The 23,243-nt window shown below is 42.2% G+C and overlaps 1 protein-coding gene across 1 annotated transcript in view; it reads left to right on the forward strand.

The window, feature by feature from the left end:
- Positions 1 to 8,718: 8,718 nt before the first annotated feature.
- The window catches only part of LOC127580041 (voltage-dependent calcium channel gamma-1 subunit-like), a 37,709-nt gene continuing 23,184 nt past the window's right edge, over positions 8,719 to 23,243 (forward strand). The window contains exon 1 of the mRNA XM_052033185.1: positions 8,719 to 8,959. Within this exon, the coding sequence (XP_051889145.1) occupies positions 8,719 to 8,959 (241 nt within the window). The remainder of the gene's footprint in view (positions 8,960 to 23,243) is intronic.

The raw sequence follows: 23,243 nt of genomic DNA on the forward strand, positions 1-23,243 counted from the left end.
CCGGGTAAATTGGAAGTAGAAATTGACAGACAAAACTGTAACGGAACCAATGGGCTGCCTTTAAGGAGGAGATGGTTTGGGTACAGTTGCAACACCTCCCATCAAGGGCAAAGAAATAACAAATACAGAACTACCTAGAGCACAGTAGTGTAGCGGTTAGCGTGACACTATTACAGCGCCAGTGACCTGGGTTTAATTCTGGCCACTGTCTGTAAGGAGTTTGTATGTTCTTCCCGTGTCTGTGTGGGTTTCCTCCGGGTGCTCCGGTTTCCTCCCACATTCCAAAGACGTACTGGTTAGGAAGTTGTGGGCATGCAATGTAGGCGCTGGAAGCGTGGTGACACTTGCAGGCTGCCCCCAGAATACTCTACACAAAAGGTGCATTTCACTGTGTGTTTCAATGTACATATGACTAATAAAGATATGATGAACAAGATACAGAGGACAATAAAACAAAAGCTGATAAATACCATTGAAAAACAGGCAGATTACAAAACAAAAAATCAGAGGGGAATTAAAAATTAAAGTGAGAGACGCAAAGAGAGTGTATATGAAAAGAATAACTGCCTATAGTAGTGAAAGAGGAATACATGGTGTGCATTGAGGACAAAAATGAGAACTTGCATATTGGTGCTGAGGATACGGTTAAGGTACTAAATGAATACTTTGCATCTGTCTTCACAAGGGAAGAGGGCGCTTCCAAAATAATAGTGAAGGAAGAGATAGTTGAGACACTGAATACATTTAAAATTGATAGAAGAGGTATATAAAAGTTGGCTTAATTTGAAGTAGGCATGTCATCAGGACCAGATGGGATACATCCTAGGACTTTGAGGGAAGTACAAGAAGAAAACTGCAGGGATACTGACTGTGAAGTTTCCACTGCTCTCTAGGTACAGAGGTAGTGCCAGAGAACAGAAGGATAGCAAAAATCATTCTGTTGTTCAAAAAAAGGAGCAAGGAGTAATACAGGCCAGTCAGTTTAATCTTAGCAGTGGGAAAGCTTTCTTTCTGGAACAGGATTAATAGTCACCTGAGGAAAACTGAATAATTAAAGCAAGCTAGCAGGGATTTGTTAAGAACAAATTGTGCTTAATCAATTTGATAGAGATTTCTTATAAGGTAACAGATACTAGTTGATGAGGATAATACAGTTAATATGGTAAGCATGGACATCCCGAAGACTGTGATAAAGTGCCAAATAACAGGCTTATCAAAGAAGTTGAAGCACATGGTATTAAAAGAACATTGATATCATGGATAAAGTCGGCTAAGTAGCAGTTTTACAAACTGGAGGAAGATGAAATATGGGGTTCCCCAAAGTTGGGTGTTGGAACCATTGCTTTTTTTTCATCCATATTAACGACCTGGATTTTTCGGGAGTGACACAAGGTGTGGCAATATTATGAATTATGAAGAGGATAGAAACAGATTACAGCAGGATGTAACAGGCTGGTGGAACGGACATATACATGGGATATGAAGATTTGATAGAAGTACATAAAATGATGAGGGTCTGTGGAATGAGAGTAAGGGTGGAAGTGGATAGTGTGAGGCTGTTCCTTTTGGTGGTGAGGTCAGGGACTGAGGTTACAGGTATAAAATAAAGGAAAAGGGGAAAGCGAAAAGTGACATGAGGAAAACATTTTTATATAGTGTGCAGTTGGAATGAACTGCTTGCAGATATGGTGGAGACAGATTACATTGTGGCCCAAAAGAAAGAAATGGATAAATATATGGTGGAGAAAAAAAAAGCAAAGCTATGGAAAAAAGGTTTATGTTTGGAACTGGAGAATTGCTCTTGCTTGGGAACTGGCATAGACATGATGGGCTGAATTGCCTCCTTCTGTGCTGTAACCATTCTATGAACCCGTGAGGCTGAGAATAGTGCCATCTTTCTGGTTATTTGTCAGTTGGATGGGGTAGTCAAAGAATGTGTTCTCTCAGCTGATGGAAATTCTGTGATTAACATCAGTGAACCAGAATCACACAGTACATGCTTTTGTACCGTGGAACCATTGAATTTTTCCTTTTGGATTCTGCGGGGTAATCAGGACCAATTTCACACTCCATTAAAGGATTTCTGAGGTTAAAGATTAGAATTAAATTTAAACTTAGAACTGTCGGTCTCCCATTTAAAAGATCTGCCTGTGATTGCAGTGGTTGAAATCCAAGTGTAGTGCGGCATTCTGAACATAGAACAGTACAGCACAGGAACATGCCCTTCAGCTAATGATGCCTAATTAAACTAATCTCTTCTGCCTGCACATGGTCCATGTCCTTCCATTCTCTGTACCTATCCAAGAGCCTCTTAAATGCCTCTATCATAGCTCCATAGATGCTGCCTGACCTGCAGTTCCTCCAGCATTTTGTGTGTGTGTTGCTCCAGATTCCGTCATCGGCAGAATCTCTAGTGTCTATCATAGCTGTCTCCACTACCACTCCTGGTAGCACATGCCAGGCACCCACCAATCTCTGTATAAAAGAACTGCCCTGCACACCTCCTTAGAACTTTCCCCCTCTCACCTAAATGCATGCTCTCTAGTATTAGATAGTTCAACCCTGGGAAAAAGATACTGGGCTGTCTGCTCTATTTATGCTTCTCATAATTTCATAGACTTCTATCTGGTCTCCTGTCAGCCTCTGACCCTCCAGAGAAAACTACCCTAGTTTGTCCAACTTCTCCTTATAGCACTTGCCGTCTAATCCAGGCAGCATCTTGGTAAACCTCTTCTGAACCCTCTTCAAAGCCTCCAGATTCTTCCTATAATGGGGCAACTAGAATTGAATGCAAGATCACAAGAGGCAAAACATCCCATTAAAACATCTAGCACTTTGGTATTGGTATATTATTGTCACTTGTACCGAGGTACAGTGAAAAGCTTGTCTTACAAACCAATCGTACAGGTCAATTCATTACACAGTGCAGTTACATTGAGTTAGTACAAACTGCGTTGATGTAGTACAGGTAAACACAATTACAGTACAGAGTAAAGTGTCACAGCTACAGAGAAAATGCAGTGCAATAAGGTGCAAGGTCACAACAAGTGACATGAGGTCATAGTCCATCTCATTGTATAAGGGAACTGTTCAATAGTCTCATCACAGTGGGGTAGAAGCTGTCAAGTCTGGTGGTACGTGCCCTCAGGCTCCTGTATCTTCTACCCGATGGAAGAGGAGAGGAGAGAGAATGTCCCGAGTGGGTGGGGTCTTTGATTATGCTGGCTGCTACACCAAGACAACGAGAGGTAAAGACAGAGTCCAAGGAGGGGAGGCTGGTGTCCGTGATGCGCTGGGCTGTGTCCACAACTCTCTGCAGCTTCTTGTGGTCTTGGGCAGAGCAGTTGCCGTACCAAGCCGTGATACATCCTGATAGGATGCTTTCTATGGTGCATCGGTAAAAGTTGGTGAGAGTCAAAGGGGACAAATCAAATTTCTTTAGCCTGAGGAAGCAGAGGCGCTGGTGAGCTTTCTTGGTCATGGCATCTACGTAATTTGACCAGGACAGGCTGTTGGTGATGTTCACTCCCAGGAACTTGAAGCTTTCAACCCTCTCGACCTCAGCACCATTGATGTAGATGGGTGCACGTACACCGCCCCCTTTCCTGAAGTCAATGACCAGCTCTTTTGTTTTGTTGACATTGAGGGAAAGGTTGTTGTCATGACACCATTCCACTAAGCTCTCTATCTCCTTCCTGTACTCCGACTCATCACTGTTTGGGATACGGCCTACAACAGTGGTATCATCTGCAAACTTGTAGATGGAGTTAGAGCAGAATCTGGCCACACAGTCATGAGTGTATAGGGAGTAGAGGGCTGAGGACACAGCCTTGTGGGGCACCAGTGTTGAAAATAATCATGCCGGAGGTATTGCTGCCTATCCTCACTGATTGCGATCTGTTTGTTAGAAAGTCAAGGATCCAGTTACAGAGGGAGGTGTTGAGTTCTAGGTCTCGGAGTTGGGTTACAAGCTTGCTTGGAATTCTTGTATTGAAGGCAGAGCTGTAGTCAATAAACAATAGTCTAACATATGTGTCTTTACTGTCCAGATGCTCCAGAGCTGAGTGTAGGGCCAGGGAGATGGCATCCACCGTAGACCCGTTTTGCTGATAGGCGAATTGCAATGGGTCCAGGTTGTCTGATAGGCTGGAGTTGATGCGTGCCATGACCAACCTCTCAAAGCACTTCATGATGGTGGATGTCAGAGCCACTGGTCGGTAACCATTGAGGCATGTTACCTTGCTTTTCTTTGGTACCGGGATGATAGTGGTCTTCTTAAAACAGGAGGGAACCTGAGATTGAAGCAGGGAGAGGTTGAATATGTCCGCAAATACTTCTGCCAGCTGATCAGCACAAGAACTGAGCACGCGGCCCGGGACACCATCTGGGCCAGGTGCTTTCCTCATGTTCAGTCTCCGGAAGACTGATCTTATGTCCTTCACTGTGATCACAGGTTCAGCTGCGTTGGTGGCTGTCAGGGTGGATGGTGACAATCCACTTCTCTTTTATTCAAAAAACGCATAGAATGCGTTAAGTTCATCAGGAAGGGATGCGCTGTTGTTAGCTATGCAGCCCAACTTTGTCTTGTAGCCCATTATGGCATGTAAGCCCTGCCATAACTGGCGGCTGGTCAGGAACTCTATTTTGAGTTGGTATTGCCTCTTGGCATCCCTGATTGCTTTCCGAAGGTCATACCTCGATTTCTTGTACAGATCAGGATCACCAGATTTATGTGCAGCAGTCCTCTCCTTCAGTAGAGAGTGGATCTCCCGGTTCATCCATGGTTTCCTGTTTGGGAACACCCGTATTGTCTTCTTTGGTACACAGTCCTCCACACACTTGCTGATAAAGTCCGTGATGGTGGTGACATACTCATCAAGGCTGGCAGCTGAGTCTTTGAACATGGACCAGTCCACTGTCTCAAAGCAGTCACACAGGAGCTCATCTGCTTCCTCAGACCAGCACTGCACGACTCTCCGTACCGGATCCTCCCGTTTCAGTTTCTGTTTGTATGCAGGGAGAAGGAGCACAGCCTGGTGGTCTGACTTCCCAAAGTGAGGACGAGGGGTGGCTCAGAAGGCATCTTTGATGGTAGTATAGCAGTGGTCAAGGGTGTTGTCGCTCCTGGTGGAGCAGGGCGTGCTTCACCACTCCCTCCACCTACTGTGTGAAATCTGTTGCTATTGTAACTGGCTTGTAACGAGCATCTTCAGATCTACCTCTTTATCAAGTTTTTGATCAGCTATCCACATATCTCTTTCTTTGGCAATGTCAATCTTTGACTAATGCTCCAGTTTCCTTGTGCAGTTTTATCAAATTTACAATGCTGTAAAAATGGCATTTCACAATCAGAATCAGATTTATTATCACTGACATATGATGTGAAATTTGTTGTTTTGTGGCAGCAATACAGTACAAAGACATAATAATCTATAAATTACAAAATAAATAAATAGTGCAAAAAAAGGTATAACGAGGTAGTGTTCATGAATCATTCAGAAATCTAATGGCAGAGGAGAAGAAGCTGTTCCTGAATCATTGAGTGTGGGTCTTCAGGCTTCTGTACCTCCTCCCTGATGGTAGTAGCGAGAAGAGAGCATGTCCCCGGATGGTGAGGGTCCTTAATGATGGATGCTGCCCTCTTGAGGCACCACCTCTTGAAGATGTCCTTGTTGGTGGGGAGAGTTTTGCCCGTGATGGAGCGATTGCTAAACTCTGTATTCATTTTCTTATGTGGTTCCTCAGAGTTGAGGATGATTTACTTTCACTCTGATTCTGTGTTGACTGATAAGGCCGATGTGAGACCTGTTGATTCTTCTAGAAATTGGGCAAGAATGCCTGATTTTGATGGGGAGGGGGCGGTGGAGGGAAGGGAGGAAAGAGATGGTTTGGGTGGTCAGTGCCCCCTCTGTCATTCATCCTACTTTCTGTATTCTCCTGATGCACAGACTCAAAGTATTCAATGCCATTATGAATGCCCCTTCTATAGCAGTCAAAGGACAGGAATTCCAAGGATTCAGTGGGGAAGTTGAGATTTCAAGGAGATTTTAAAAACATCCTAAAATCTTTTCTTCTATCCACTTGAGAATTTTTTTGCTGACAGAACCTTCAGGAGTTTATTGTGCAACATGCGATTAATGAGCCCAACTCAATGCCGCCAACTGAGTGAAACTAGGGCCTCTGTGCTAGGGATGTTCACCTGGGAAAGGATACTAACGTTGGTTCATTGAACCTATCAGTTGGACTTGGATGATTTTGAAAAGATAGCATTGGTAGAATGTACCTCTGCTGTAGGAAGTCCAAATCTTAGAAACATATAGGACAGGGGTGACTGCTGTCCAGGAAACTATGAGTTTTCTGGTAAGTTTGAGGTCTTGACTTTCAAACACTTTTCCCCTCAGTTGGTCAAAGGCCGTGCTAGTGCGCTGAAGGTAATAGTGAACTTTCCATCAATGTCAGACTTTTCTGTGAGGTGGCTACTGAGATAAAGGAAGTGGTCCATTTGTGTATCAACCTTCTCCTGACTGCAAAGAGGAACAATATTCAATTCTAAGCATGGTGCAGTCTAGTATCTAATGGACACTACAACTCAGCACAAAATTCAAACTGAAGAAGGAATCACAGCTTTTAGCAGATATTTAGCAGATATAAAGATTCTCAAGTGGATCTTAACCATAGAAACCAGGAATGTTTCATGAACAATTACTGATCTTACCCAGAATTGAGACCTTTAAATTGACTTCAATATCCAGCAACAAATTCACCTCTCAAAGTTTTTGGTTACCTCTCCAGTGAAGGCAAGTACTAGATGAGCACAGGGTTTTGTATCTGCTCTCTTTCCTTCTCTTCCTCCATCCCCCACACTGGGATGGAGAGTTGAGTGAAGTATTGTGTTCCTGCAACTAGAACCCAGCTCTGGTTATTGCTTAGGTAGATTGATCTAGTCTTCATAGTAAGAGTGGGCAGCCAGTTTAAAAATAATTCCACATATGGGTTTGAAAAGTTGCAGAATAGAAGAAGGCCATTTGGTCCATCAAGTTTATATTGGCCTTTGCAAAAGCACTCCAGTTAGTCCTACTCCCCAGCCTTGGAAATAGTTTCCTTTCAGATAATTATCCAGTTTGGTTTAGCAAATTACAATTGCATCTGCCTCTTTCTACCTCTGCTGGGAGAGAGTCCCACTTGCTGGATAAAATCCCTTTTTATTCATGACAATTTAAATCTTTTGTCAATCACTTTCATTTTATGTTTGTTAGTTCTTGATCCCTCTGCCACTGAGAACAGTTTATTCTCCTATTCCGTTTGGACTCTTCATGATCTTAAATCTCAGTTCCAAGGAAAATAACCCCAGCTTCTCTAGTCCATCCACACAAATAAAGCCCTTCATCCTCGGAATCATATTGCTAAATCTCTTTTGCACCCAATTTAAAGCTCTTTCCTAAAATGTAGTACCTGGAATTAGACATAACACTCCATTTGCCATTGAACCAGCATTTTATAAAGGCTTATCTTGTATTTATCGATTTTCCAGCCTAAGACTATCGTCCACACTATCAACATCACTATATTTTTGAATCATCTCCAAAGTTACTAACCATAACTCCTGCATTCAGATTACTACAGTATATGACAAATAGTAGGGGTCCAGGCACTGATTCCTGTGGTGCACCAGTGGTAATAGGCTTCCAATCACAAAAACAAGTATCCACAATCACTGTCTGCCATCTATTAGCAAACCAGTGTTGGGAACAATTTGCCAACGTGCCCTGGATCTCATGGGCTCTAACCTTTTGGATCAGTCTCCCATGCAGTCTCATACAAGGTCTGCTGGCCTGAATAAGTGCACCTTCAACAACACCCAGAAGTCTCACATGATCCAGGACAAAGCAGCCTGCTTGATTATTACCCCATCCACCACCCTAAACATTCTTTCCTTCCACCACAGTGCCACTACAAAATGGACAACAGAGCTATTCAGACATTACCTGCCAAGAAGGATGAGAGTAGGAGGAACATGGAAGCATCAGTATCTGCAGGCTACCGTCTGTGATACACACCATCCCACCTTGGGAATACATCATTATTCTTTTATTATCACGAGATCTAAATCGTGGAACTCACTACCCACTAGCACTGTGGAAGTACCATGGCCAGAAGACCCATACACAGCTGTTCAAGAAGGTGGCTCACCTCCATCTTCTTGAGGCTAATTAGGGATAAGCAATAAATATGGGTTTAGACTACAATGCCCAAATCCCGAAAGTAAAAATAGATAAGGCACCTGGACATCCAGTCCAAATGCAGTCCAGAGTTCCGTTTACACCATTTAGTAATAAATAACCGCCTGAGGACCTTCAGCTGTGAGGGTTGTCTCCGGATTGCCACCTCAGAGTCCCCACACCCTCCTCCTGTCACACCATACAAACCCACCAACAGTAGAGCCCAAAGTCCAAACGCCATTCTGTCAGAACTAATGAAATGTCAAAACTTGGTGCGAGGGCCCGAATGGATTCCGTTCTGGGGATGTGACTCGTGCGGGGGCACTCAGGCAGCCAACAAGAGCAGAGGTCCAGATATAGAGAGGCGCTTAGAAACTTTACACCTTGGTTGAGGCTCTCGCTACCACCAGGCTGACGCGCATCAAACCGGGGTGGGGTCAGAGCGCAAACTGAGCGAGAAGCAATAGAGACAAGATCTGCTAAAGTCTCCAGCGGCACAATGGAGGAGGATAAAGCGGGGAAGATTAAACTCACCTCCTGCTTCGTGGCGGTCGGGGTAATTTTAACGGTGGTCGCGGTCAGCACCGATCACTGGGCTGTGCTCAGCCCCAGGCTCGAAATGTCCAACGCCACTTGCGAGGAGGCGCATTTTGGGCTTTGGAGACTTTGCACCAAGCGTACCTTTATGATCACGGTGGATCCCGAGGGCGGGGGCTGTGGGACCGCAACTCTTCCCGGAGGTAAGGGCGGCTGAATTGGACCTTCCATAGTCGAACCGATCTGGGAGTTAACACTGAAATCGGTGGGTGCAGTGTGGAGCGAAGGATTCCAAATGGGAATTCAATCACTGAGGTTATGGGCTTCACAAACAAGGTTGGCCAGAAATGTAACTTGGGAAAGAATTTCACACAAGATCTGCTTCGCAAAAACTAGGACACGGATGGAGGTCAGAGGAGATTCCCGATGGGTTTCGGTGTGTAAACTTTTAATCTGGCGCCCGGCCCTTGGCTGCTTGAAGAGTTGGAACAGTGGAAGGTGCAGCGAGTTGGCGGGCCAGAGCGATCCAAATAACAAAATCTGGCCAAAAAGTTGTTGCAATTTCCAAAATCTGTTAATTAATTACATTCTAATCGACAGGTTGAGAAGTCCCATTTAACGCTGGTCAGGTTTGTTTTGCATTTCTGCTCCAGTTGGCTGTTTAATGAACATCAACAGGCGGTGGAACCACTCCTCCACTGGGCCGCCTTGCCGATGATAGAACAGGTGCAGGAGTAGGATTACACCGAGTCTGACTGGAGTTAAATATACAACCGGAGAGGCTGGCCTTTCCCCTTACTTTAGTATTTCAAGTTCTGCTTTAGTCCAACAGCCGTTATTATAAGTTCCCTGCTAGTACAGTATTGCTTTGTCTCCCGAGTTTCATTGTTCCCAATGCAGTTGACCAAAATCCCACTTTATTTCATCCATCCAGAACACTAGATAACCCACCATTTCAGTAGCTGTTTCTTTAATGATTCCCGGGGTCTTACTTCGGAGGTTATTTGAAAGTCTAGCCAAATGTCAATGCTGCTGACACCAGTCCTGAATTTTTACTAGTTCAACGTACTATTTGTTGACTCTGTTGATTGCAGTCCTGCGCTGAGTCTAGGACTTTTAGCCCTTTCTCAAACCATGCTGGAGGATACCACCTCACCCTTAGTGTATTTTTAAAAAAAATCTATGTTCAGTTTTATCTGCCAGTTCCTAATTCTCCAGCCCTGGATTGGTTCCACTTTGACGGTACTGTCTTTCGAGTTCATCCCCTGCATTTTTTGGCCCAAGTATCTCAAGCTTCTCCAAACATTCCTCCATGTCACTGTGCCTCCTCTTAGATGCTCATGTGTCAATTGTGGCTTGGAGGTAACACATTCTCCTCCAGGTCAGAAGGTTATACATTCAAATCCTTTTCCAGAGACTTGAGTGCACAACTCTTCGTGATACTCCAGTGTAGCACTGAAGTAGTGCTACAAAGCCAGGGGTCCTGTCTTTTGGATCAGGTGCTAATTTTTGCCCTCTCTCATGGATAAAAGGAGACAAAAGGGGAGTTTATTGCATTGTTCCATATCTACCCTTCAACAACACTAAATCAGATTATCTGGGCATTTTTACATTGCTGTTAATGGGAGTTTGCAGTCACTTTTCCTGCATTTCAACCGTGAAAATAATTCAAAAACATTTCATTATTTGCAAAGTGCAGTAAAACTCTGTTAATCAGGCTTGCTCAGGGCTTTGGTAGCGCAGGACTGGCAGGTTTTCTGCACCAATTCATACACCAACACACTTTTAATTCACTTTAAAAAATGTTACACAGTGGTATAATGTATATACCAGCGAACGTGGTAAATATAAAGAGAATGGGGGAAATGGGGATATAAATAGAAAGCTGGAAGAAGTCAGTGGGTCAAGGACCATCTGTGGAGACAAAAGGTGCAATATAAGTGGCCGTTTTGGGAACTGCGCCCCCCCCCCCCCACCGTATGTTAAAGGGAACTGGGTCCCTGGTATGTTAAAGGGAGCACAGGAACCAGGACTCTAGTTTGCTAAAGAGAATGCAGAAACCAGCATCCATTGAGTCAAATGCCAACCCATTGGGCTTTCTGAACAATTGGATAGTGGATTATCAAAAATTTGCTATTATAGATATCCAGTTCTGGTCCCTGCATGACAGGAAGGAGCTGGAGGCTTTGGAGAGGATGCAAAAGAGGTTCACCAGGATGTTGCCTGGATTGGAGAGTATTACCTGTAAGGAGAGTTTGTTTAGCTTCGGAGGCTGAGGGGGACCTGTTAGAAGTATACAAAATTATGAGAGATATAGATAGGGTCAATGGAGCCTTTTTCCCAGGATGGAAATGTCAGAGACTAGAAGGCACAACTTTAAGGTGAGAGGGGGAGAGTTTACAGGAGATTCATGAGGCAAGTTTTGTTTTACAGAGAGTGGTAGTCTCTGGAACGTGCTTCCAAGGGAAGTCATGGAAGCAAATTTAATAGCAATGTTTAAGAGGCAATTAGACAGGTTCATGAACAGGCAGGGAATGGATTGGCATCATGGTTGGCACAGACACCGAGGGCTGAAGGGTCTGTTCCTGTGCTGCACTGTTCTATGTTCTACAGATCATTCCTCCTCTTCAGTATTTGTTATTTCGTACCTCCAGATGGTTTCTCACCATTCCCAATTGTCTGGAAATGTTGGGTTTTAATAGGTATCTTTTACTCCAATGACTACTAGAAATCAAAATATAGAATATTCCTAGAACTACAAGCTATCCATTTGTTTGTCACTTCCTTAAAGAACTTAAAAATGTTTATGAGGTAGAATCTGCACTCCTTGAACATTTTGACTGCTATCCATTAAAAAGTTGTCTTTAATGCCCCTTTCATGACCTGTTTTAAAGTTCATTATCAAGATTTGATTGAAGTATATGAAATTATGAGAAGCCAAACCTAAGCAGAGGTTTCAAATTTTGGAAATAGCTTTGGCGTAACTGGTAGAAGGCTTAGAGGAAAGAGTAGTCTGCAACTCTTGCCAGTCAGAATAAAATCAAGCATACTTGCAGAGTCTTGGTTAAGGAGATCATTAAATGCACCTTCCAGTGGGTGCTGATTGCCTCACTGTCCTTCAGGGATTTTCCATTTCTTGGCTCTCAGTTTCAATGATGCTGAAAAATCCACATATGTTATACTTGGCAATGAGTTACTGAATCTCCTGTGCTCTTTTCACCCACTTCCATGAATCAAATGGGGTTTTCCTGACAATGGTAGTTTTAAGGTCATCATGAAAGAAGTTAGCTTTTATTCCAGTATTATATATTTGCATTTAAATGAACACTGCCATTGTGAGTTTCAAACTTGTGTTTACAGACACTTAAATCAAAAGATTTTTGATAGACCTTGGCTTTCAGGTGCTTGTAGATCTGTTTTCTCCTCCTTGAGTTGTGATTGGTGCTTTGCATTCATGAACATCTTGCATCTACAATTTATCAGCTCCTGGATCTCCTAATTGTTCTAATTAAATCAGTCTTGGTATTTTCTGGTGGAGAAACCATGAGTCTCTTTGAGGTGTTAATTATGATTGACTTTATGGCAGTCCAGGCATTGTGTACACTCTATAGCTCGTTTGTTGGAAGTGGCAAATTGGCCTTGAGCAACACACAAAATGCTGGAGGAACTCGGGTCATGCAGCATCTATGGAGGGAAATGAACAGTCGACGTTTTGGATCGAGACCCTTCATCTGGACCCTTCATACTGCTTGACCCACTGAGTTCCTCCAGCATTTCGTGTGTTGCTCCAGATTTCCAGCATTTGCAGTCTTTCTTGTGTCTCCAAGTTGGCCTTGAGATGTGATTGAGTAGAATCTTCAGTCCTAGTGTCTTTGAGTCTACAGTGTTTCTGTAGCCATTGCCATTTTGGAGTTAAGGTGGAGCAATTAGGTGGTTAGTCTAATAGTCATTAGCTCTTATCTCTGACGTTCTTGCAGAACTTTGTTTGTACAATGATGTATTCTAATAGGTGCTTGTACCTGGATCAAGCATGTTGCCATGAAGCCTTGTACTTGTTTCCCTGATGAAACAGGCTCCGTATCAAACCTCCTCACATATCACTGTCTCTATCTGAGAAACACCAGTAGTGTTTTGAAAGGATGCCACAAACTCTTTCCTCTGGATTCCACATATAAATAGAACTGTTGGCAGGATTCACCAGTCAGTTTGTTACCTCAGGCTGTTGTTACCCATGTGAGATCTTTTTTATTTATTCATTTTTCAGGATCTAGATATCACTGGCAAGGCCGGTATTTATTGCCCATACCATCTTCTTGAACTGCTGCAGTCCTTCTGGTGTAGGTAGCTTTCTTTCTTGGTAGGTCATGAGTTTGAGAAGTGCTGCCAATGTAGTTCCTAGATGTAGTGTCACTACCTGAATCTACAGTGAAACATCATTGATTACCAACAAATAGCCTTTGCTGGGGGTTAATCTGTGTAGTCTTTATTGAATCATGGAAAATTTACAACTCAGGGGCCATTTGGTCCATCATATCAAAACTGGTACAAAAAAAAGACACACAGCCTATTTCCATTTTCCAGTACTAGCTACATAGCCCTACAAGTCACTGCTTTTCAAGTTCACATCCAAGTATCTGTTAAATGGGTTGTAGGTTTCTGCCTTCACACCCTTACTGTCCTATGGGGGAAAACATTTTTCATTATCTCCTCTCTAATCCACCAACCAATTACTTTGAATCTATACCCATTGGTTTTTGACCCCTCTGCTAAGGGAAATAGGTCTTTCCTATTTATTCTACCTTGGCTTCTCATAATTTTATACATCACAAATAAGTCTCTCAGTCTCCTCTTTTGAAAAGTAAATAATCCTAGCGTATTCGATCTTTCCTTTTGGCTACAATTTTTCAATCCTGGCAATATGCTCATAAACCTGTGCCCTGTCTCCAGTGCAGTCACATTTTTCCTGAAATCTGGTGACTAGGTACTCAGCCTGTAGCCTAACTGGTGTAGTATGCAGTTCCATCATAACCTCCTTTACCTTACTTGCTATGCCTTGGATAAAAAAATCTCATATGCCCTATTAAATACCTTGGTTACCTGTCCTGTTACCATTAAATATCTGTGGATGTATTGTATGCTTCAAGGTTCCTCTATTTCTCTAGACTAGTTAATATCCTCCCATTTATTGTGTATTTTATTGTCTTGTATCTACCCTAATCCATTACCTCACATTTCTCTCGATTAAAGTCCACTGGCAACTTTTCTGTCCATCTGAACAGACCAGTTATATCCTCCTTAATGGCAAAAATAACATGCAATAGACTGAGCTAGACAATCTCATAACCAATGGATCAAAGTTCTGCAGTTCTACCATATCTTGTCATGGACAGTGGTGGACAATTAAACAGCTAGTGAGGGGATGAGGGTCCGACAATATCCCCATCTTCAATGATGGCAGGGCTAAGTATGTGCGTTCTAAATATAAGACTGAAACATTTGCAACTATGTTCAGCCATAAGTTCTAAATAAGATGACCCATCTCAGCTTCTTCCTAAGATCCACATCGCCAAAGATGCTGTTCTCCAGCCAATTCAACTCACTCCACTGTAAGCACTGGATACAGCAAAGGCTCCACCACCAGACAACACCTTTGCTGTATATCGAAAACCTGCATTCCAGATCTAGGTGCACCCCTAGTTAAGATGTTTCAGTATTATTACAACACTGGCAGCTACCAAGAAATGCGAACATTTTCCCAGATACATCCTGCTTACAAAAAGCATGAGTAATCTAATCAATTATCACCCAATCAGTCTACTGTCAAACATCACCAAAGTAATGGAAATTATTGTTCAGTGCTATCAAGCAAAACCTACTCATCAATAACCTACTGATCAGTGGTCAGTTTAGGTTTTGTCGGGATTATTTGGCTTCAGACCTCATCATAGCCTTGGTCCAAACATGGACCAAAGAATTGAATTCCAGAGGTGAGATGAGAATGGCTGCCCTTGACATCAACGTATTATTTGACCATGTATGACATCAAGGAGCCCTGATGAAACTGAAGTCCATGGGCACCAAAGGGAAAACACTCCAATAGTTAGAGTCATACCTCAGGCAAAGGAAGATGTTTGTGGTTTTCAGAGGTCAATCATCCCAGCCCCAGAAAATCATTACAGAAGCAGTGTCCTAACCCCAACCATCTTCAGCAGTTTCATCAATAATCTTGTCTCAATCATAAGACCAGTTTGCCAATCATTGTAAAATATTCCATTCTATTTGCAGCTCCCCAGCAAATGCAGCAGTCCATGCCTGCATGCAGCAAGACCTAAACAACATTCAGGCATTGGCCAATAAGTGGCAAATAACATTCCTGCCTTAAAAGTGCCAGGCAATGACCATCTTCAACAAGAGAGAATCCAAACCCACCCTTGTTATTCAATACATATTACCATCACTTAGTCCCCCATCATTGAAATCCTCCAGGGTCACCATTATTGCCACTGACCAAAAACTCACAGCCACATATATATATCTTGGCTACAAGAGCAAATCAGAGGCTGGGTAGGTTGCAGCAGCTAACACCTCCTGACACCCCGTGGCCTTTCCAACATATAGAATGCACAGGTTAAGAACAGGTTGGAATTCTCTCCACTTGCCTGGATGAATGCAGCTCTAACAATTCTTAAGAAGCTCAACACCATCCAGGAAAAGGCAGCCTGTTTGATTGACATCCCATCCACCACCCTAAACATTCTTACTCTCCAATACTAGTGGCCACTGTGTAGTGTCTACAAAATGCACCTCCATTGCTTGTCCATGCCACTCCAATAGTACCTCCCAAAGTCACCACCAAGGAGGACCAGGGCATCAGGTTCATGGGAACACCATCAATTGGAGGTTCCCCTCCAACCCAGTCACTATTCTGACTTTGAAATATAACGCTGGTCCTTCACCATTACTGGGTCTAAATCCTGGAACCTGGTATCCAGCTGCACTATGGGAGTACCTTCACCAGAAGGACTGAAGTGGTTCATGAAAGTGACTTGCCACCATCTTCTCAATGGCAGCAAATGCCCAGTGATGCTCAGATCCTGAAAATGAACAAAAAATGTTGAAAGCTTTCCTCCTTCTCTCAATCACTTGGCCATTCTTTGTTCCATGATTGTGAAGTGATGCATTTTGGAAGGACATACACAATGATTTATAGGACCCTAGGAACAGAAGGACCTTGGCAATATAAATCCATGGATCCCTGAGGGGGGTAGTATAGGGGCATAAAGTGGAGATAAAGAAGGTGTACGGGATACTAGCCTTCATTAACTGGGGCCTAGAATATAAGAGCAAGGAGGTTATAATATAGCTTTATAAAACATTGGTTAGGCCACAACTGAAGTACTATGTGCATTTCTGATCACCACATCTTAGGAAGCACACAATTGCACTGAAGAAGATTCGCCAGGATTATGCCTTAATGGAGAAGACTGAGGGGGACCTGACAGAGATATACAAAATTATGTGAGGCATAGACAGGTTAGATAGCAGGAAACTTTTCCCCATTACAGAGATGTTAAATACTAGAGGACACAGATCTAAGTTAAGGGGGAAGATGCTTAGAGGGCATCTGAGAAAGCATTTTTTTTCCATTTGCAGAGTGATTGGAATCTGGAATGCATTGCCCAGCTGTGTGGTGGAAACGGGTACTCTTACATTTAAGAAGCACTTGAATTGTCAAGACATAGAAGGCTGTGGACTAATTGCTGGTAAATGGGATTAATGTAGAAGAGTAATTGATGATCAGCATGGATATGGTGGACTGAAGGACCTGTTTCTGTGCTGGATCATTTCATAACTTATTCCTGTAGCCAAAGATGATTTAAAAATGATGGGCAGAGCCTGTGGAATTCCCTCCCTCCCTTTAATAGGCTGGGATATATTTCATTTGGATCTGGTAATTTATCCATTTTCAAGGTTGCAAACACTGTAGTACTTTATCTTTTACTATGCTTGTCCCATACAGTGTTTCAAATTCTTCCCCCTTAAAAATAACATTGACATCATTCCCCTCTCTTGTGAAAGCAGCTGCAAGCTTTGCCCAGAAAATTTGTACATTGATACAAAATTACATTATACCCAGGAGTTTATCACATTCACTGTTATCTATTACTGCTACCCATCAAGCTTTGTGTTCTTCTCACTAATAAACCTTCCATGAATCCATAAGACCATAAGACATAGGAGCAGAATTAGGCCAGGCTCATTTATTTTTCCCTCTCAACCCCATTCTCCTGCCTTCTCCCTATAACCTTTGATGCCCTTACTCATCAAGAACCTATCAACCTCCACTTTAAATATACCCAATGACTTGGCCTCCACAGCCGTCTGTGGCAATGAATTCCAGATTCACTACCCTCTGGCTAAAGAAATTCCTCCTCATCTCTGTTCTAAAGGGACATCCTTCTATTCTGAGGCTGTGCCCTCTGGTCCTAGACTCTCCCACTGCTGGAAACATCCTCTCCACATCCACTCTATCCAGGACATTCAATATTCGATAGGTTTCAATGAGATCCCCCTTATCCTTCTAAACTCCAGCGAGTATAGACCCAGAGCCATCAAATGCTCCTCATATGTTAACCTTTTCATTCTGGGGATCATTCTTATAAACCTCCTCTGGACCCTCTCCAATGCCAGTACATCCTTCCTTAGATATGGGGCCCAAAATACTATTTCATTTTGGTATAATAATACACAAGCCTAAAAATAATTGAACATCAAAGGTGCAGTATGAATGTCTGCAGATGTATTGAACACAGAAGTACACTTATGAGCACAAAGACTGAATCAAAACCTCAAACACTTACAGTACATTCAGATTCTTCCTTCAGCCCTCAGTTCAATTCTGTATTGAGATTCAAACTGAAATGTCAATGTGCCCACTTGGCTTTGGGTTTATTTACTGCTTGCAAAATACTTCAGATTCCAAGTGGGAACCCCAGATGGAGGAAAAAAAAACATTATCTTTTTAATCACTCTCTTTTATACATTCTCTTCCCTTAAGGATTTGAGTTTACCAGTAACTGACACTTTGCACAAATTACTATGTCTAATGGGTGGTCTCAGCAAAATGCGCTTTTCCATGGTGACAGGACTAATGGTAAATCACTCCTGCCCAGACACATGGCTACTTTGCAATGATTCTTGTTTTAAGAATTCTGGGATGTGGAAATAAAGCATCAACAGTCTATACTTTGTTGCCTCTGAAATGAGATGCTGAAGCTCGAAAGATCAACATTAAAAGAGAACATAGAGCATTACAGCAGAGGAATAGCTCCTCAGCCCATGATGTCTGCACCAAACATGATGCCAAATTAAATTAACCCTATCTGTCTGCACATGGTCTACATCCTTCTATCCCCTGCCTGTTCATGTCCCTGTCCTAACAGCCTCTTAAATGTTGCTATCATATCTGCTTTCACCACACCCCTGGCAGCGTGTTCCAGGCACCTACACTCTCTGTGCAAAACACTTGCTTTGCAATCTCCCTTAAATGATCTGCCTCTCACCTTAAACATATGTTCTCTAGTATTTCACATTTCCACCCTTGGAATATACTCTATCTACCCTTTGTTTTATATATATATCTATCAGGTCGCTCCCCACCCCCCCCTCCCCAACACTCCCTAGAAAACTAAGTTTGTCCAACCTCTTCTGATAGCTAATACTCTCTAATCCAGGCAACATCCTGGTGAACCTTTTTTGCGCCCTTTCCAAAGCCTCCAATTCTTTCCTGTAATGCAGCAACCAGAAATGCACACAATACTCCACGTGGACTAACCAAAGTTTTATACAGCTACAACATGACTTGCCAACTTTTATATTCAGTGTCCTAACCAATAAAGGCAAATGTGCTGCACACCTTCTTTACCATCCTACCTACTTGTGTTGCCACTTTTAAGGAACTATGGGCGCACCTCAAGATCCCTCTGTACATTAATGCTCCTAAGAGTCCTGCCATTTACTGTATACTTCTTACATTTGACCTCCCAAAGTGCAACAGCTTACACTTGCCTGGATTAAACTCCACCTGCCATTTCTCCACCTGTATTTCCAACTGGTCTTTATCCTGCTGTATCCTTTGACAACCTTCATAACCATCACAAATCTGCTAATTTTCACGTCATCTACAAACCTATTAATCACCCACCTACATTTTTGTCCATATCATTTTTATATATATCACAAACAACAGCGGTCCCTGCACTGATCCCTGTTTAATATCACTGGTCACAGACCTCCAGTCAGAATAACACCCCTCCACCACTATCGTGTGTCTTCTATGGCCAAGCCAATTTTGAATCCAATCTCCCAAGTCTGTGCGTATACCATGTGCTTTAATCTTCTGGATCAGCCTACCTTGTCAAATGCTTTACTAAAGTCCATGTAATCAACATCCACTGCCCTACCCTCAGCAATCATCTTCGCCAGCTCCTCAATAAACACAATCAAGGAAAAGAAACAGCTGATTTCTGCTGCTTCCTTTTTACTTTCAAGACCTAATTGCTTCCCAAAGAGAGATTTATTTTTATATTGGCTCTAGAGATTAAATGTCCATCAACAAAAACAATTAGCCACTAAAGGACCTTGATATGTATCTAATTAGGGCACCCCTGCAAACAGCAGGCAGAAATCAGATGTGAGCTCTGGTGCATTAAAGGACTGAACACTTCAAGTTTAGCTTTGCTTTAGTAGTAAACTGCTTTGTTTTTCTCCAGATGCTGGAAATAGAGAAAACAGACAGGGAAGATCCTATGCCATTCAAGCAGTCTTTGCCTGAATTTGTGTGTTTAAGTGAAGATTGGATAGGATGAGAAAGTAATCTATTCAGGAGATCCAATATGAAGCACAGGAATAACAAAGTAGATTACCTGTTCACATAATGTGAACATTATTCTCAGTACTGCATACCTTACATGGGGGGAAATTTTTTTACTTACTGAGGAGCAGAGAAAAAGGCTAGAAAGGGATTTTAGAAAGGATTGGTATTGGTATTGGTAGAAATGAAAGGAGGGAGGCACATATAGGGATTAGAAGAGTTGTTTTGAGGGTCAGAAATAGTGAGATCCCGGGATGGAACAGGATCTCTGAATCAATCTGAGAGATGGGTGGTGTTGGGATGCAGAAGGTTGAGAAACTTGTTGTTTATTTACAAAGTGGTTTTAGATGTGAATGAAGTTCTTGAAACCAGCAATGAATTTGTTACTTATTCGACCAAAGGAGGCAACAAATACTTACTTTCAGTCTGATTACGATATGTACAGGACATGTACAAGCTGACAAACCACTGACTTTGAAATGTAGTGTGGGTACCAATCTTTGGCCAAAGCCTTCCAACATCTAGCTACCACATACCCCTTAGCAATATTCATATCTTACATAAAGTAGATTGACAATGCATCAAAGTACACTGTGCCACCTAACACTAATGCTGAAAATCATTTTAATGACCCAAAAAGATGCATTTGCTTTCTGCCTAGCATCACTGCTGAGTTAGCCTTGTTTTAGTTTTCAGTATTACTTGTACATCAATGCCATGTAGGGGTTTTAAATCTGCAGATCTTGAAGCAGTATACACAGAAACATATTTCAAACATCATGCAATTTTGAAGGAAGTGGAATAATTAGGGTAATATCTGAACAGGTGAATCAATTTTGAGATATAATTTGATGTTATTCAATTTCCAAAACCCCAATCACTTAACTCTGGTACATTTTTATTCCCAGATTCTTTAATAATAAAGGGAAGTTAGGCGTGGCCCACTAAATTGACAAACGAGTCTTTAGGGGTTGTACTATTAATGATGGGGTTGTCAGCATGTACAAGGGCAATCATGTGATCTCCTCCACAGCCAATGAGACCACCAGAGGGAGAGACCGCAGAACTCTGGTAAATTAGAGAGTCACCAAGGTTTCACTAAATATTGGCACTGCGGCTGTTACACTCAGGTAGGAAGTCAGCAAGCAGCAGGCTGGATGAAGACCTCTACAACCACTTTAGCTTTGGTTCTTGTATCTGAACAAGATGAAGACAGACATGTTCCTTTTACTTGTCTACTTTTTCATTCCCTTTCTTACCTTGATATAATAGTACAGCAGAACTTTGCTCCCACTTACAGATTGTGGGACCACCTAGGTGAACCTATTTTTGCTGTTTATCATACTGGTATTAGTGTTTACTTCCTTTGTAGGAACTTTATCTCACTTTCAGCCATGCCCTTGCTGTTCCTGGTATGGCCTTCTAACCCAAGTGAATCTATTTTGGTTTCCTAGACACTGATCAGGATTGGGATGGATTTCCCCTTCTGAATTATAGGTACAATGTTGATTTATTACCAAGGATCTAACCTGGTAACTTTCTTCCTATACTGTACATAGGAATGGAAGCTGGCCATTTACTTCTCTGCTACCACCCCCCACCTGAGTGTTCTGCCATTTGCTTGGATCGTACAACTTTCCACTCTGCAACAAATCTCTTGACATGTTTAATTGACTAAATTTCTTGATTTCAAACTTGAATATTTCAGTTGCCCCAATGCAAACAGACTTTTGAAGGGTGAGTGATGGAGGTTTTGACTTTTGTGTGAAAAATTGTTTTCTGCTTTCATTTTAATCTTAGCTCTAATTTTATTATCCCCCTTGTTCTGGAATCCCCTAGAGGAGAAAAGAGTTCCCTATACTTATCCTGTTAAATCCTCTAGCTATGTAAAATATTTTAATTAGATTGTCCCTTCATGCAGTCGGGCTGCTTTTATCCCTTTCCCTGTTTCTGAATCAAACTGCCTATTTACAGTCGTGTTCACTTGTTTAGTTCTTTATTGAATTTCAAGAGTGATATGTCATAAAGACTGCCTAACTTTATAATCTACCTTCAGCCCACCTTAACCCATCCTCTGCTAAAATTGCAATTTATCACCTCCAGGTTCATTAATTTTGGAGCACTCCTCTCTTCATTAACCGATTCCATGTTTTACATCATACAAATCCCAAAGTAACCCTCATTTTACTAAATTATGTTGAAAAGTTTGGGAACTGGCAGTAATTTAAAATGTTCCTATTTTTATAAAATATCCTTCCATTTCTCATTGCTTACCACTTCTAACCACTTCAAGCCCTAAAGTTGCCCCACTGCCACCATAACTTTTCATGTACCTCCCTCCCAATTAATAGCGACATCTACAAAAGTAGACTGGTGTTGAGATCTGTTGTTGTTCACTGATTAAGGATAACAACTCCCAGTGAAACTAAAGCTTAATGTCATTTACGATTTGGTGGGCTAAACTTACTGAGGTTTGGAGCCTGTATGTCTGAAATCCTCAGGCTACGTACAGCAAGAATGGACGGTGGTGAGAGGAGGAAGGATTCAGAAATAAATATTTCAGTTAGTTGAAATAGATGAATCCATGTGTTTTCATAAAAAAGATTAGATTTTATCTTCCTGTCATAGAATAACACATTGATCTTTTGTCTGTTAGTGGTCAGTATGATTTGTGCCTCCATTACCTCTAGACACAATGCAATCCCTCATTCTATTTTCTGTAAATTTGAGGTCATTGTCTCCTAAACCTAACTCTTGCTTTTCCATTAGCCTCAAGCTTGTTGACCTATACTTGCTCTGGGTTAATCAGTCTCTCAGCTTTAAACATTGTACCCTTGTTATCAACTCCATGGGTGCTGCCTGGCCTTCTGAGTTCCTCCAGCATCATGGTGTTTTTCATCTAGATTCCAGCATCTGCAGTCCTTTGTTTCTCTTCTATCAACTCCCTCCATGGCCTCAACCCTCCGCCTTTGTAATCTCCTCCAAACATAAAACCAATTCTGGCCTTTTGACTATTGCTAATTTTAATCACTCCACCACCAGCAGCTGTGCCTTCAGCTGCCAAGGCACCTGATCCTTTCCTAAACCTCTCTGCTTTCTATCTTTCTTGAAGATATCTCTTAAAACCTGCCTCTGACAAACTTCTGGTCATCTGTGCAAATTCTTTCAAATTCTATTTCATAATATTGCAATAAGTGCTTTGGGGTCTTCACTGTGATGCAACTGTTATATAAATGCAAGTTTCTGTTTGTGATGAGATAGCCCAGTCATTGTAATTCTTCATCCCTATATAGAAAGTTGACAAGAACTGTTAGGGAAGAGAAGGGAGGCTCTGGTAACCTACTCTGCTAACAGCTGCAGGGACAGCTGGAGTTATACAGGCAGCCAGCTCTGCACGAGAATGCAGCTATGTAGGGTGGTATGTTTTAGGAATCTAATTTATGCTTGTTAACATAACTCCCTCATTACATACTGATACAGGCACAGCTAAATGCAACGCTGTTGGAATGACTCCCATCGCATTCTGCTTTGAGTAGCATGAGATGATATCCCTCTGGATTGCATTTGTAACTCCTGAGTACTAATGTGGTCAAATCTGTTATGTTTCTCATCCT

This window comes from Pristis pectinata, chromosome 18 (genome assembly GCF_009764475.1).
Source record: "Pristis pectinata isolate sPriPec2 chromosome 18, sPriPec2.1.pri, whole genome shotgun sequence".
Taxonomy (NCBI): Eukaryota; Metazoa; Chordata; class Chondrichthyes; order Rhinopristiformes; family Pristidae; genus Pristis; species Pristis pectinata.